Source organism: Podarcis gaigeae (assembly GCF_964106915.1).
Source record: "Podarcis gaigeae genome assembly, chromosome: 14".
Taxonomy (NCBI): domain Eukaryota; kingdom Metazoa; phylum Chordata; class Lepidosauria; order Squamata; family Lacertidae; genus Podarcis; species Podarcis gaigeae.
The window spans coordinates 29,842,119-29,857,401 of NC_139690.1; the positions used below are offsets into that span (position 1 = coordinate 29,842,119).

The 15,283-nt window shown below is 46.9% G+C and overlaps 1 protein-coding gene across 2 annotated transcripts in view; it reads right to left on the minus strand.

Annotated features, from left to right (window-relative positions):
* Positions 1–15,283, minus strand: part of PRKCB (protein kinase C beta) — a 183,175-nt gene that overhangs the window by 15,265 nt on the left and 152,627 nt on the right. For both annotated transcript variants that reach the window (XM_083712071.1, XM_083712070.1), the window contains exon 16: positions 8,227–8,367. In XM_083712071.1, coding sequence (XP_083568197.1) covers positions 8,227–8,367 — 141 coding nt within the window. The remainder of the gene's footprint in view (positions 1–8,226; positions 8,368–15,283) is intronic.

Here is a 15,283-nt window from a genome sequence, read left to right on the forward strand (position 1 = left end):
TTGGACATTTTTGAAAGCTGCTTCAAGCGCCTTCTCCACAAGCCACAAGTCTGCAACTGCGGAGAACTTCTTTTCCACATGATTCACGTCCCAGAAGACAGCTTCAAAGACATTCGTCTCCTCTAACCCGACCTGACAGCAGCAAGTCTCACAGAGAATGACATTCGGAAATCAAAATGATTGAACAGCTCATGTGCCCCCGCGCTGTTCCCAGGAGCCCTTGCTTCCATGCAGGCATGTGTGTGTGTGTGTGTGTGTGTGTGTGTGTGTGATACTCATCATAATCATAGAATCACAGAACTGTAGAGTTGGAAGGGACCCCAAGGGTCATCTAGCTCAGTTGCCTGCATTGTAGGAATCAACCCCCTTAAGACAGATGGAAAGCACCTACTTAGCGGCACCATCCATGGATCAAATCTGAACATGGGGAATCACTTCCAAGAGGTATTCATGATGGCTCTTTATGTTTGCTTACTGCCTTGGAGGTTCACCAAACTAGCTGACCTGAAAAAGGTTTACCTAGCAGCAAAATGGGCAAGTGTTTTTGTGGACAAGCATTTGTAGGTCGGGCTTGGGGAGTGGGAAATGAAATGCAGAATGGTTATTTACTGGCCATAATAAATGATCATCCTATAAGATTCTTTCCCCTCCAACCTATTGCCCATATTGTTTTTTTTAATAGGACAGCATCTACACTTTGGAACTCCCTGCCTATTGACACCAGGCAAGCACTTTCGCTGTGCTCGTTCTGGTGCCTGCTACAAACATTCTTGTTTAGACAAGCCTACCCAGATGTTTTAAAAGTTGATGTGATTTTTAATCTGTTCTCAGTCTGTTGTTATTTTGCCTTCCTGCAAGTTTTACCTTATTGTTAATTCTTCTTATTGTTTTGTAAACTATCTTGAGGTTTTTCTACATTCTAGTGGTGTATAAATAAGAATCAGCCAGCCGAGCTCCTCGCTGCATGGGCAGGCAGTGCAGTGCAGTGCAGTCTTGTGAACCCTCCATACCTCTTTCCCGCTCTCACCCAGTGTGCTTGCAAAGGACACAGCGCCACTGGATGAACCAATGGTCTGATTCTGTATAAGGCAGCTTCCTAGGGTCCTATGCTCCAAAAATGGAGCCATCCTCAGTCATGTCTTGAAACTGGCTTTCGCATCCGAAACAGAAGAGGAAAAAGGCAAGCCTAGGCCAGGCAGCAGTGTGGCAGGAAGCTCTACCTGCTTCTGTAAGCCTCACACGCCTGCCAGCTCAGCCTGCTCCTGGACGTGCAGCTAAACCTTTGAAAATACACTTGTCACTGCCTATTAGCTTCAGAAGCACCTGGTGCAGCAGAGACATCAGGCAGGGCGCCTGACAACACTGGCGGTAAAGGATGAGGGCTGTATCTCTCCTCCTCCCTGTTTCAGAATGAGGACTGTACTAGGAAAGGCTTTCTGCACTTGCAACATAGCCTTCACCAACCTGGTGTTGCCCAGATGTTCTGGGAAGTACAGCTCCCAGGTGTTTTGGATTACTATGGTGCCGTCATCCTGACTGGGGCTGATGGGAGTTGTCGTTCAAGACATCTCAACAGCATGAGGCTGGGGGAGGCTGGCATGATGGTTAGGTATTCCAACAAGATCCACCATCAGTGGTTCTCAAAGTGGGAGGCAGGATTACTTAGGGGGCAGCTAAGAGGCAAGGGGGTGGCCTGGGGCACTGTAAATGACTATCAGACTTTGAAAAGATGGCATTACTGGATCAAGTACATCAGTCTTGTTGAATTAGTTAAACGAAATGTTTTAGCAGTATTTTGAATAAGTGTATAATTAATTGTCAGGGAAGTGGGTGGTGCTGTGGGTTAAGCCACAGAGTCTCGGCCAATAAAGCGAGATGAGCGCCACAACCCCAGAGTCGGTCATGACTGGACCTAATGGTCAGGGGTCCCTTTACCTTTACCTTACAATTAATTGTCACTTTTGAATTTTATTGGGTTATTATCTTCTTTAGTGGGTCATGCAAACCACTGTTCTGAATCATGTTGGGGGTGAGTTTATGGAACCAAGGGGGCTACCTGAAAGAGTTTGGGAACACTGTGATACACCCCCCCCCAACAGCACCTGGTATTCAGAGATGAAGTGAAGCATTTAGCTACCAGGGCTTCAGCTGTTGATCCTTAACCAAACTCCTGGAAACTGCTGAGATTTCGAGGACCATCTGAGATGCAGAATGTGAGGGCTGCAAGCTCACAATGACAGCTGCAGCTCCAGCGCCATTGCCTGAAATGACCTTGATGGGGTACTGCAGTGCATATTTAAAAGAACCGGACCCCTGGGGTGTGCGCGAGCATGTTTCTGCTTTCCCACAGAATGTAATTCAGCTTTTGCCCTTTGTACGGATGAGATGTGACTACTGACCCTTGTTCCTCAAAGCGTTATGCAGCTCCATCCAGAAATAAACACTTTCACTCGCCAGCTGCACCCCACGCAAGCTGCAAACTCTTAATTGTATTGATTGATCCAGCAAGCAGCAAGCCTGTCATGGACTGGTTGGTTGGGAGGAACCAGCTGCGGAAGCCCCGAGGGAAGAAGGCTGAGAGCCTGGGGAGCAGTGGTGGGACAACTATGAGTGGTCAGAGGGAGAAGAGAGGGCAGACTGGGAGAAGAAGGTGTTGGAAGCTGAAGAGGTAACAGTAGTGAGTGGGGAGAGTCTGTGGCAGAGGGCAGTCCAGAGATAGAAGCAGAAGCAGAAGGGGAGGAAGACCAAGAGGCAGAGATGGGCCGTGCATTGTGAAGAGGGATGCATGGCTCTCCCTCCTGCTGCGACAAGCTCCCCATCCCACTTGTCTCCCAGAACCAGAAGAGGCATGGTATTTGGTGATTATAACAAGCTTAATCCCATAGGCTTCAATAGGTTTACTCTGAGTATGATTTCAAAGAGCCCCCCCACCACATTCCTTCTGGAATTTTGGCCAAGATGTAGCTGTCTTTAGTTGATGGATTTCCCTCCCAGATTTCATTATTTTAGCACTGTTGCCTCCGTGATTGATGCTTTCTTGTCGGAATTTGGTTTCTTTAGTCATGTTATATTGGATTTCTTTTGAATGCATTGCATTTCATTTTATCACGGGAGCCACTTTGGAATCGTTTCATAAAGGAAAGAGGGATCTAGGCCACTTCATATAAATCAATGTCTGCATATCGCTGCCTTTGGGGAGATAATTTACAAATTAATAAAAAGCCATCACTCAGTACTATCAGGTCAGGACTGTTGGGCTTTTTCTTTCTTTCTGGTGGCTTTGTAATTAGAAGTGTGCCTTTGACATTCAGCCCCCACTAATAAGAGTTTGCCCTTGCCCATTAAAATTGGCCCCTTCTGATTAAACAACTAACACATGAGTTGATTAATCTGCCCATTAAACTGATTACAGCTTGCAGCCCCACTAATTATATAGCCGAGCAATTAAAAAAACACCAACCCCTTGCAAAGACAGAAGAAAATCTAGGGATATCTCCAACTAAGCTCTACTCAGAGTAAACCCACTGAAATTAATGAGAGGGCTTCAGAAACTTCTGCCTTCAAGATCCACCTCTAACCTTCAGGCGTTTGACCAGCATTTGTTGTGGAAATGGGGGTGGGGGTGGGGGAAGCATTTTCGTGTTTGCAACTTTAGATGAGGTCAAAGATACCTCTTGGGATGCAACTACATGAAACTCCCTACAAGAGGATTCCCCAACCTGGTGCCCTCCTGATGCTTTGGACTACAACTCCCATCAGCCCCTGCCAGCACAGGCAGAAGGGATCTGTAGTCCAAAGCTCTTAGACGGGTCTCCATGCCTTCTGCCTTATGTGGGTGGGTGGAGGTTATAGTGTAAAAGTATAAAAAAAATAAGGAGGGCACCAGGTTGGCTGGCACCTAGGGGTTTTTGTTGATTAAGAGGCATTTAAATCTTGTGACATCAAGGAATGGTGCCAAAAGTTAGCATCCCTGGGCTGAGTCACTTTCCCCCATAACACCTAGGGTTACTCACCTTGCACCCTGACATGACCAAATCCTCCCTTTCCTCACCAGCTGCTGCCAAGGATGTAGCAGAGAAGGGAAGGGCACAAAGAAATGGAGAATGGGATGTCAGAGCACATGATCAGTGGCCCCAAATGTTATGGGGCAGAGCGGTGCAGGAGTCAACACAGGGGAGGCCCCCTTGGCTGGGGGCTGCCTCTGGCTGCTGCCTGGTTGGTGTTCAGTATGGTAGGGTCTTCTCAGTGGTGCTTCCCATTTGCAGGACATCCTCTCGAAAGGCTCGTCTGTCTCCCTCACTACTGGCTTTGAGGAGTAGTGGAAAAGCATTCCTGCTTCCATGGGCACGGCAGCCATGAAATTAAATAAAAAGAACTGAGGGGATGCGATTGCTTTTAATTTTCCCTACAGATGTTCTAAACATTTTGAGATGGTTTTAAATTGTTATAAAGTATGTTTTATTTTGTTTCTGTTGTAGTGTACCCTGTACACCTTTAGGGAGGAAGGCTGGGGGGATAGAAATTTAATAAATCAATAAAAACACAGGCCTGCCATTTTCAGTGGGAACAATTTAACATCCCACCCTTTGAAACATCTAAGCCCTATATCCAAAGAGGCCATCGCTCTGTCATGAAGAATGCAATCCTATGCTTACTTACTGGGGAGTAAGCCCCACAGAACGCAAAGGCACTTACTTTTGCGTAGACACCTCTAGGATTGCACTATATATTTTGCAATTATTTGTAAGAATGTGCTGCATCCCCCTTGCCTGAGCTTTGCCTTCAGATCACACAGGCTCTCCAAGCCCTGGCTTCTATGTAAAGAAGTAATTTGATTTTTAAAAAAACCAACCACCACCACCAGCCCATAATTATCTCAAGGAGAGCTAGTGTCAGGTTTGCTCCAAGCCACTTGGTATGCAGGGATGGCCGCGAAAGATCAGCCATGCACGACCCTGTCAGAACAGCCACTTCTACACAAACACAACCAATCTGTCAGATTATTGGGGAGAGGAGGGGTTGGGGGTGCTTCAAGGAACAGCGCTGGCCGCTCTCAGGTGTAGCACAAGGAACCAGGCACTCAAAGTAAAAAGACTGCAGGAGCGAGAGATGCAGGGAGTGCTCGACTTGGGAACAGGAAACGGAAAAGTCAGAAAGAGGAAAGGAAGAGTCCAGCAATAACCAAACCAGCTCATGAAAAAAAGAGAGAAATGTAAGAAGTTGCCAGCTCAATACTGTCCACACTGACTAGCAGCAGATCCCCAGAGGATCTTCTCAACCCTAACTGGAAATATCAGGGTTGTGAACCTAGGACCTCCTGCATATAATGCAGATGTCCTCCACCTCTGAGACATGGCTTTTCTATGTAGGAACACAGGAAGCTGTCCCATACAGAGGAGAGCCAGTGCGGTGTAGTAGTTAAGAGCAGTAGACTCGTAATCTGGTGAACTGGGTTCGCATCTTCGTTCCTCCACATGCAGCTGCTGGGTGACCTTGGGCCAGTCACACTTCTTTGAAGTCTCTCAGCCTCATTCACCTCACAGAGTGTTTGTTGTGGGGGAGGAAGGGAAAGGAGAATGTTAGCCGCTTTGAGACTCCTTCGGGTAGTGATAAAGCGGGATATCAAATCCAAACTCTTCTTCTACATCTAACTTAGTGGTTGGCAGTGATTTTCAGTTGCGAGTCACTTAAAGCCCGACCTGGAGAATGAACTTGGGACCTTCTGAATGAACAGCAAGTACTTTGCCACTGAGCTGCAGCTAGATGACTGGAAGTTGACAATAAGGACATTAGAAGAAGCTGTTGGATCAGGCCAATGGCCCATCAAGCCTAGCATCTTTTTCTCCTGCCACGGCCAGGCAGATGCCTGCGGGAAACCCACTAGCAGGATTGAAGCACAAGAGCAACATTCGCCCCTGCTGTGGTTGTCAGCAACTGCATACAGAAGCATTCTTGCCTCTGACCAGAGAGGCAGAGCATAGCCATCCTGGCTTTTAGCCATCAACAGCTTTTTTGTCCAAGAGTTTGTCTAGTCTTCATTTAAAGCCATCTAGTTTGGTGGCCATCACTGCCTCATGTGGCAGGGAGTTCCATAGTTCAACTATGCGCTGCATTAAGAATTACTTTTTATGTGTCCCGAATCTCCCAACATTCAGCTTCAGTAAGTTCTAGTATTAGGAGAGAGGGAGAAAAACTTCTTTCTATCTCCAAACCATGCATAATTCTACAAACTTCCATCAAGTTGCCTCTTACTTCCCTTCTCTCTAAACTAAAATGTCCCATCGGCTGCAATCTTTCTTCCTCAGGGAGAGGCTCCATCCTCTTCATCATTTCAATTGTCCCTTTCTGAACCTTTCCCAACTCTTCAGTACCCGCTTTAGGGCGAGGCAACCAGAACTGTACACTAGGATTCCAAGTGTGGTTGTATGAAGTTGGGGAGCGCACTCCCTTTCCTTTTAGGAGTTTGCAGAAAGTGCCATTATCCAGGGATTGGCACAGAAACGCTGGCCGGACACCAGATCCTCTTTGGGATAAGAATTCTCCCCGGCTTTTGGCGCCTGCTCATAAACTATTCAAGCTGCTGCCTGCCTTTTACCTGCTGAGTGAATTACCACGTCATGAATGATTCAGGCGTACAGTGCAGTTGCTGAGCTAGAGGTTCCGAGGGAGCAAAAAGGACCTTTTCTCAGCCCCTTCTCCAAGAGAAAGAGAGAGGTGTGGGGGGACGGGACTCCAACTCAGGTCTGGTGGCAGAGATGGAGCCCAGGATAGGAGACCCCGACATACAAGCCAGTGAGAAAAGCCAATAGTGATTTGAACATTCAGAAGTCTAACAGTCTCAGTTGGGTGCCAGTTGCAAAACTCTTAAAAAAAGGAAGGACCTTTTGTCCCTGTCCTTTCTCCCCCCCCCACCCCACCCCCCAGTGAGCAGAGCACGGCTTAAGGCTCCCATGTAGCCTGAGTTAATGAAACCCCACTTCTGGTACCGGGGCTGCTCCTGCCTCTCTGCAGGCTTGTGATTTAAGAATGGCATTTTGGCCAGACGGAAACCAGCAGAGTGTTTTCCATAGACTGGCTAAAGGTTATGTTGTCTATGCCTCCCATGGGCGACTTTCAGGAGACCTTGGCATCACCACGTGGCCTTCTCGAGCTGAACGCACTTAGAGCTAATGCAAGAAAGTGATCACAGGCACATCTTTCTCAGAGAACAGGCACGTATCAGGCAAGCTTTTCGGAGCGGGTACAGGGACATCCCATGCCTTGCCTTGGAAAAGAGAGCCAGCAACTCTGCTCCCCACTTCTGTGGAGTTTTGTGGAGTTGCAGAGAACTATAAATCAATCCAGGCCTAGTTCTTGCAAACAACAGCGGTTGAGGCCACCAACCTGCATCTCAGCTGCAGGTGAGAAGTGAATGAATCAAAGCTCATAGGATGCTGCCAGCATCTCTGACTGAATGCCTCCCTCAAAAAGACTCCTTCATTAGGATGTCAAGGAGAAAACTAGGGTAGACATTTTCTACCCAATATGTACTGGGGATTTATCTTATTTTATTTTTGTATGGAGGACATAGGAGCCAACTCCTAGGTGACGAGGTCCCTTTGCCCCTCCAATAAAATATCTGAGGGGCCCCCCCCTGTTGATGTGCATTGCCATTCAAATGGTGTGCATGTGCAGTGTCTTGTTATTGATTATGTGGGGCTGGGCTTACCTGCCCCCCTCCAATATTTTATTCAAGTTCGCACCCCTGTTGGAGGATATTCCCATCATGTGAGCCCCCATCCTGCAGTCTGCGCACCCACAGGATGACCACCTCACATCCTGCATGTGTGAATCAGTCAACAGAAAGCAGCCCTTAATGCAGGACACCGACATAGTCATGGCTATAAGAAAGGGGACATGTTATTGTCCGGGTCAAGAAGGGGCTGTGATAACTGGTCTCATCCACACCCAGCATTCCAAGCACCCTGATGCCCCTTTAAATAGCCACGGCTTCCCCTAAAGAATCCCGAGAACTCTAGCTTGTTAAAGGGTGCAAGGAGTTGTTAGGAAAATCCTTTGCAGAGGTGCAATTCCCAGCGCCCTTGACAAACTGCAGTTCCCAGGTGTCTTTGGGGGAAGCGTCGAAGGTGGCACAAGAGTGCTTGAAATGTACGCTGCAGATGCGAAGCGAGTGTCTCTGCTGGAAGAAGAGAATTGTGGCAGTGAGACGGGAGGGGAGGAACTTACAGCTTTGGGCTTGAAAGGAGGCTGGATCTCTTTCCGTTCAAGTTTGTCCCAATCGATGTAGCGGAAAAAGGCGTGCTCCCTGATATCGCGCTCTCCTTCAGGGCCGCACCCCAAACGCTTTGCTGGATGCTTGGTCATGAGCTTGGAGAGACAGAGACAGAGGGGGGGGGGGAACACATTTATTTGTTAAATAGCTAACCATTTGAGTTAGGTGGGTGACATTCATTCCACTTCACCTGACACTGCAATGTCTTAACTGGATATATAGAACAGTCAGGGATGCCTGCAAAGCTGCAAATGCTGGGATATGGCAAATATTCTGGGCATGTCCCAAAAGCAGAAAATTCTGGGGAGATATAGCAATGGCAATGGAAGAAACAACTGTCTATGCTTTGCCCACAGAGTTTCTAGTTTTCCTATTTGTCTATGTTAAAGAAACTGAATTAATAGAGGACAGGGAATTAATGCAACATCTCTTAGCTGCTGCCAGAATGATTATTTGTCTGAAATGGGAAAAAATGAAAACATAAACAATGGGAGAATGGATAACAACAATTTGGGACATAGGATGCATGGTTAAGTGAGACACAGAGAGGGCAGGCAACAACAGAATGTTTTTATCAAGAAATGGAGTACAGTAGTTTCACAATGTACTGGAATAATGTAAACCCATTTGTGTTACTTGGACCCTTGTAATATTAATTTATGTTCAATTTTAGTATGGAAATTTGTTCCTCTATGTTGAATTCTAGTCATCCTTTTCTACTCTTATTTTTTTGTGGTATCTGCTATTATACATTGTGTTTTGTGTTTGTGTGTGTGTAAGTAACTAAGTACGGTAAGTAAACAAAACAACAACAATCCTGTTCTGGTTCATGAATGTTTTTAAAGAAGGCACAAGTGATAAAAATGGATGCAAACGACTCCCATTCTACAGCTGAAAGTGGATCAGAGGTTAGGCAAGATGTGGGGCTGCTTTTACCCAGCACCATGAAGAGGTAAGAAAGGCAGCTTTGTACTTTGAGGGCAATCTCTGCAAACCTGATGCTGTAAAAGCAATTAAGTGCAAAGACTGGCCACCCAGTTTAGCACGGAGCCATCTCCATTCAGAATCTCTTTTTCATTAACACCAAGAACAGGGAGGGAATTGGCAGCATCCGGCTCCGAAGGCTTCAGTTAATGAAACGGCACGTTCCGCGAGAAAGGGACGAGGCATGAATTATTGCTCTTTATCGCTGGGATGTGCCTTCCAAGCAGCCAAGCAACATCTCTTCCCACCCCCCCCCCACCCCCAACTCTCCAGCGAGCGGGGCAGGAAAAATAAAAAGTGAACCCAGAGACTCGGAAGAAACATTAATATCCTGGTGATGGTGGTACACGGCTCTGGCCCCAAGATAAGAGACAGATAGCAAGGGATGCAAAAGGCTAGATAAACCAAGGGGATATGAAAGAGAGTTCTGGTTTAAAGGCTGAGTGGGTAAAGCAAGCCTCTTTCTGGGTCCAGTGACACTTATAGGAACTTAAGTGCAGTGAAGTGGCTAAAATGACAGAGACACTAGCGAGGAGGTCTCCAGTGCAAATCTCACCTCTGCCCAAAGCGCTGTCAGTAATACATAGCCCTTGACAAGTAACACTGGAAATTTTCTACGGCAAGAGACTACAGCTGCCTCCCTTGCGCTCCCAATCTGCTGCCCTCCAGATGTTTTGGACTACAACTCCCATCAGCCTCAGCCAACACAGCTGTGCGCCCAACAGCTTCAAAATTGCTGGTGTGGCCTTGATTGGTTATAAGATTACAAATAAGATGGTAATTTGCTTGAAAAATTTTATGAACAATGTAAGTGCGAGCGGATGACGCGAGGAAGTCCAAAGATGTTATGAAATTTTGTAAAGACACAAACAATGCTGTTTTTCATTTTTGTATCTCTTTTATTAAAAAAACCTAATAAAAATTTTGAAAAAAAAAAAAATTGCTGGTGTGGCCTGATGGGAGTTGTAGTTGAAAACACTGACACTAGAACAGGTGGACGTCCAATGAAGATGAATGCTGGAAGATTCAGGACCGAGAAAAGAAAAGTACTTATTCATGCAGCACGTAGTTAAACTATGGGACTCACTTCCACAGGAGGCAGTGGCAGCTGTTAACTTGGATTGCTTTTAAAGAGGATTGGACAAATTTATGGATGATTAAGCTATCAATGGCTTCTAGTTACAATGGCTATGCTTCTGTCTCTATCATTGGAGGCAGCAATGCTTCTGAATTCCAGTTGCTGGAAACCATAGCAGGGAGGGGAAAGTGCTCTTCTGCTTGGGTCCCACTTGTGGTTTTCTGTTGTTGTTATTGTTTAGTCGTTTAGTTGTGTCTGACTTTTCGTGACTCCATGGAGTCATCCCCTTCTCCTTGGTCCCTCAATCAGTCCTCTGTCATCCCCTTCTCCTTGTGCCCTCAATCTTTCCCAACATCAGGGTCTTTTCCAGGGAGTCTTCTCTTCTCCTGAGGTGGCCAAAGTATTGGAGTCTCAGCTTCACTATCTGTCCTTCCAGTGAGCACTCAGGGCTGATTTTCTTAAGAATGGATAGGTTTGATCTTCTTGCAGTCCATGGGACTCTCAAGAATCTCCTCCAGCACCATAATTCAAAAGCATCAATTCTTTGGCGATCAGCCTTCTTTATGGTCCAGCTCTCACTTCCATACATCACTAATGGGAAAACCATAGCTTTAACTATACGGACCTTTGTTGGCAAGGTGATGTCTCTGCTAATTGGGGCATTTGGTTGGCCACTGTGAGAACAGGATGTTGGACCAAATGGGCCATTGGCCTGATCTAGCAGTCTCTTCTCATATGGTCTTAACACCTGGAAGGCTGAACTGCAATCTACATTTCAACAAGGGCAGATGATGCATTGAAGCAGCTGAGTACCAGCACTCAATTGCTCAGGACTATTTTATGCTGTGTTGCAATAGGGACAGAAATTATATTTTCCAGGCAAATTCTAGCTGCCTTACCATTACTATTATATATATACTAAAGTATGTTTGCAAGGACAGCAAAGCACCATTTTATATGCACTGGGGTCTTGAGTTTATGCTGCTTCGTAGAATAAAATATCCTCATTGTGTATAGATTCGTAGCACCGGCACACCTAACTCAGTATTGTCAGCACTGGCTGGCAGCAGCCCTCCAGGGTTTCAGGCAGGGGGCATGCCAGGGATTGAAACAGGGATCTTCCATATGCAAAACTGTTGCTGTGGCCCATTCTTCAGGTGAAGATGAGGGCTGAGGGCATGAACCGGCAGCCTCATGCCAAACATGGGGACCTGAGGAGGGGTTTGGAGTCAGGTGGCCTCCTGCATGTGTTTGGGCTTCAGATCCCAGGGCAGCAAGAGGGAATGGGCAGAACCAGGGAGATGATGCATTTGGAGCCCGTGTGCTTGCAATGCATAGAACAGACACTCCATTTTGAAGGTTCTGGATGCCAGCTCCCTCTTGGTTGAGGAGGATGCCCTAGAGTGCCTCTAGGCTGCTCTGCTTTGTCCCCTACAGCTAACAATTTATTCACAGTGCTTTAATTCAGACTCTAGCTCGGAGGCATCATTTGCCCCCTGCAAGATAGAACCCATCCATGCTTCTGCACCACTTTGCACAGCGTCAGAGAACCAGCCCTGCTTCACCTGACAGCTGGAGCTGCAAGTCTCCAGTGCATCCCTGACTGAGCGGTGCTTGACACAGAATTCAGCATCCTTAGAGTCTTTTGTTAGAGCTCTTATGGCTCAGGGAAAAAAGCTTGCAAATATGTGGGCAGAGAGTGAGCGAGAGTGGTCAGTGTGTGTGTATTCCATTATTTTATTTAAAAGCAATTATTTATAGGCTGCAAATGCTCCCATAAGACATTCCTCATTCTCAACCCTAGCTCAGGGATGTTATGTGAGAGACTCTTCATGCAGTACACAGTTAACCTACGGAACTCTCTCCCACAGGAGGCAGTGAAAGACACCAACTTGGAGGGCTTTAAAAGAGGATTAGGCAAATTCATTGAGGAGGGGGCTGTCAATGGGTACTAGCCATGATGGCTACAATCTCCCTCCATAGTTGAAGGTAACAGTCCTTGTGGCTTTCTCACTTTATGGGCCCTTGGCCTGATCCAGCAGGCTCTTTTTATGTCCTTACTCCTTGCCTGAACTCTGGAGAGACACTGCCCATCAGGGTAGACAAACGTGAGTTGGGTGGACCAATGGACTGAGGCAGCATAAGTCAGTTTCTTATGACGTTTCATGTGACATTAAACACTGCTACAGATCAAAACGGCAAAGCACAAAAGCATGGCATCAGTCTTCATTAAGACAGCAGCCAGCCAAATGTAGTGGCAATATGAGGCCAGCACCACACCACTCTGAACTGTGTATAGCTCTGAATTTGTGTCTATGAGAAGTAGGATACATTGCACACAACTGACAAGTAGATACAAACCAAATTAACTTGCACAATTCACAGCCAGGCCCAGGAGCTATTGGAAGTATCTGCTGCTAATTCAGTTATTCCTAGGCTAACGTAGGAGTGCAGCCTTGTGCTGATTTTGACACTTGTTGCAGAATGAGGCAGTAAGAATATAAGGTTTCCCCTGCTGGATCAGGCCAAAGGGGCCCCATCTTAGGCCAGCCATCTTGTTCTCACAGTGGCAACCAGGTGGGAAGAGGCCCTCAAGCAAACTGGCAGAGTCTTGAGACAGTAGAATGGACTGGAGTACCTGAGGAGAGATTGTGGGATCACTGTTTTGATGCTCCCCTATACTTTCTAAAAATATAATTTCAAGTAGAAACCTAGCATAGCCACGAGAAGCTGTACAGGAACCTCTCTCGCTAGCCCCCTTTCCTTCACATGGATGATCCTGCTGGGAGTCCCCATTCCACTCTTAACTGTCAGAAATTTCTTCCCATGTTTAATAGAAATCTCCTTTCTTGTCATTTGAATCCATTGTTTCTGGACTGGTCCTCCCCTCTGGAGCAGCAGAAAACGAACTTCCATCACGTTTTATGTGGCAGCCTTTCAGATATTTGAAGATGGCTATCATATCAACTCTCAGTCTCCTCTTTTCCAGGCTAAACATACGCAGCTCCCTCAGCTGTTCCTCAAAAGGCTTAGTTTCCAGATAGTCTTGGTCCCTCCTCAGCACAGCTCCCAACTTGTCAACATCCTTCTCAAATGTTGGTGCCCAGAAGTGGACACAGTCCTCCAGGTGGGGTCTTACCAAGGCAGAATAGAGTGGCACTACTACTTCTCTTGATCCAGACACTAGACTTCTTTTTGATGCAACCTAGAATTGTATGAGGGATGCGGGTGGGGCTGTGGGTTAAACCACAGAGCCTAGGACTTGCTGATCAGAAGGGCGGCGGTTTGAATCCCCGCGATGGGGTGAGCTCCCTTTGCTCGGTCCCTGCTCCTGCCAACCTAGCAATTCGAAAGCACGCCAAAATGCAGGTAGATAAATAGGTACCACTCCGGTGGGAAGGTAAACGGCATTTCTGTGCACTGCTCTGGTTCACCAGAAGTGGCTTAGTCATGCTGGCCACATGACCCGGAAGCTGTATGCCAGCTCCCTCTGCCAATAAAGCGAGATGAGCACTGCAACCCTAGAGTCGTCCACGACTGGACCTAATGGTCAAGGGGGTCCCTTTACCTTTACCTTTAGAATTGCATGAACTCCACCCCCACCCCCGCTACTGCACCACACTGTTGACTCATACTTGTGGTCCGCTAAGACCCCTCGATCCTTTTCACATGTCACTGCAAGCAACTCTCCCTTCCTCTTCTTCCCTCTTCCTGCCCCAAAGGAAGGTCAGAACTTTTGCACCTCCTGTCTCCCCTACCTAAGTAGGGCTGTGCAATCCATCACAGGAGATGAGTAGAAATAAGAAGCTGGGGAAAGTCACGTTTGCCGCGGCTGCTCCAAGAGGGAATGAAGAAAAGAGTGTTTGTGTTCGCATCCAAATGTATTTGCCGACATTTCTGAGAAGCTGAAATTAAAACATCGTGGGGTGGGGCTGTGATCAGCAGCTTTAGAATATCGCAGATGGTCCACAGTAGCCTTGCCAGAATTAGGAAGCCGTTTCCAGCTAGTTTTGACGTAGTTTTAGAAAGGCAGGCTGTACTTTGGTTCAAAGGTTGGTGCCACCCAAAGGTCAGAGGCAGCCTGCAGCCTCTCCTTGCCCGCTGAGATCTCCATCCCACAGCCTGCCTGATAACCGGACATCATTCCCTTTTCCTGGGCATTGTATATATTGCAGAACACATTGAGGAAGCCAGCAATTTCATGCCTCCTGCGTGGAGAGGGGCATGCTATGTGCCAGCAATCTGTGCACCTGGAAACAGCACATTGTTCAAAGCTCATTCTAAAATCCTCACATCAAGATGAAAGGAAGTGTTTCTATTTATGCGACGCCACCAGCTTTGCTGAAAGCAGGCTTTGGAGATCTTCACAAAGGCCTCTTCCAGCAAGCTACATCCTCCGCGTGATCATAAATAATGTGGGCTCGCCTTTCTGGGCACATTCCCAATATAACTGAAAGGACGTGGGAGCTCCTTCCTCATGGCTTCCAACACCAGGCAGGTAATGCCTGGAGGGAGGAGTCATGGAGGACCCAGTTCGGATGCTTCCCAATGCTGCTGGTATTCAATAGCCTTCCATGGAGCTGGATATCTTGCCTTGGAGCACCCCAGCAGCCACACCCATCATTTCTGAGTTTGGGTAAATTTTACTTGTGATTCCTGCATTGCAAAGAGTTGGACTACACTCATGCACACACACAACACACACACAAATGGTATCTGGATGTGTTTGTAGGTTTTTCATTTTCTTTGGGTTTTTCATTACTTGGTTTTCATGTTTGTATGTTTTTGTATATTGCTTTGGGTCACAATTCATTTTTTAAAAAAGGGACTGTCAAATGCAGATCATGATACAAGACTTGCTGGGCTTCCAGAGCCAGTGTGGTGTAGTGGTTAGAGTGTTGGACAAGGACCTGGGGGAGACCAGGGTTCAAATTCCCCGACTTGGCCAT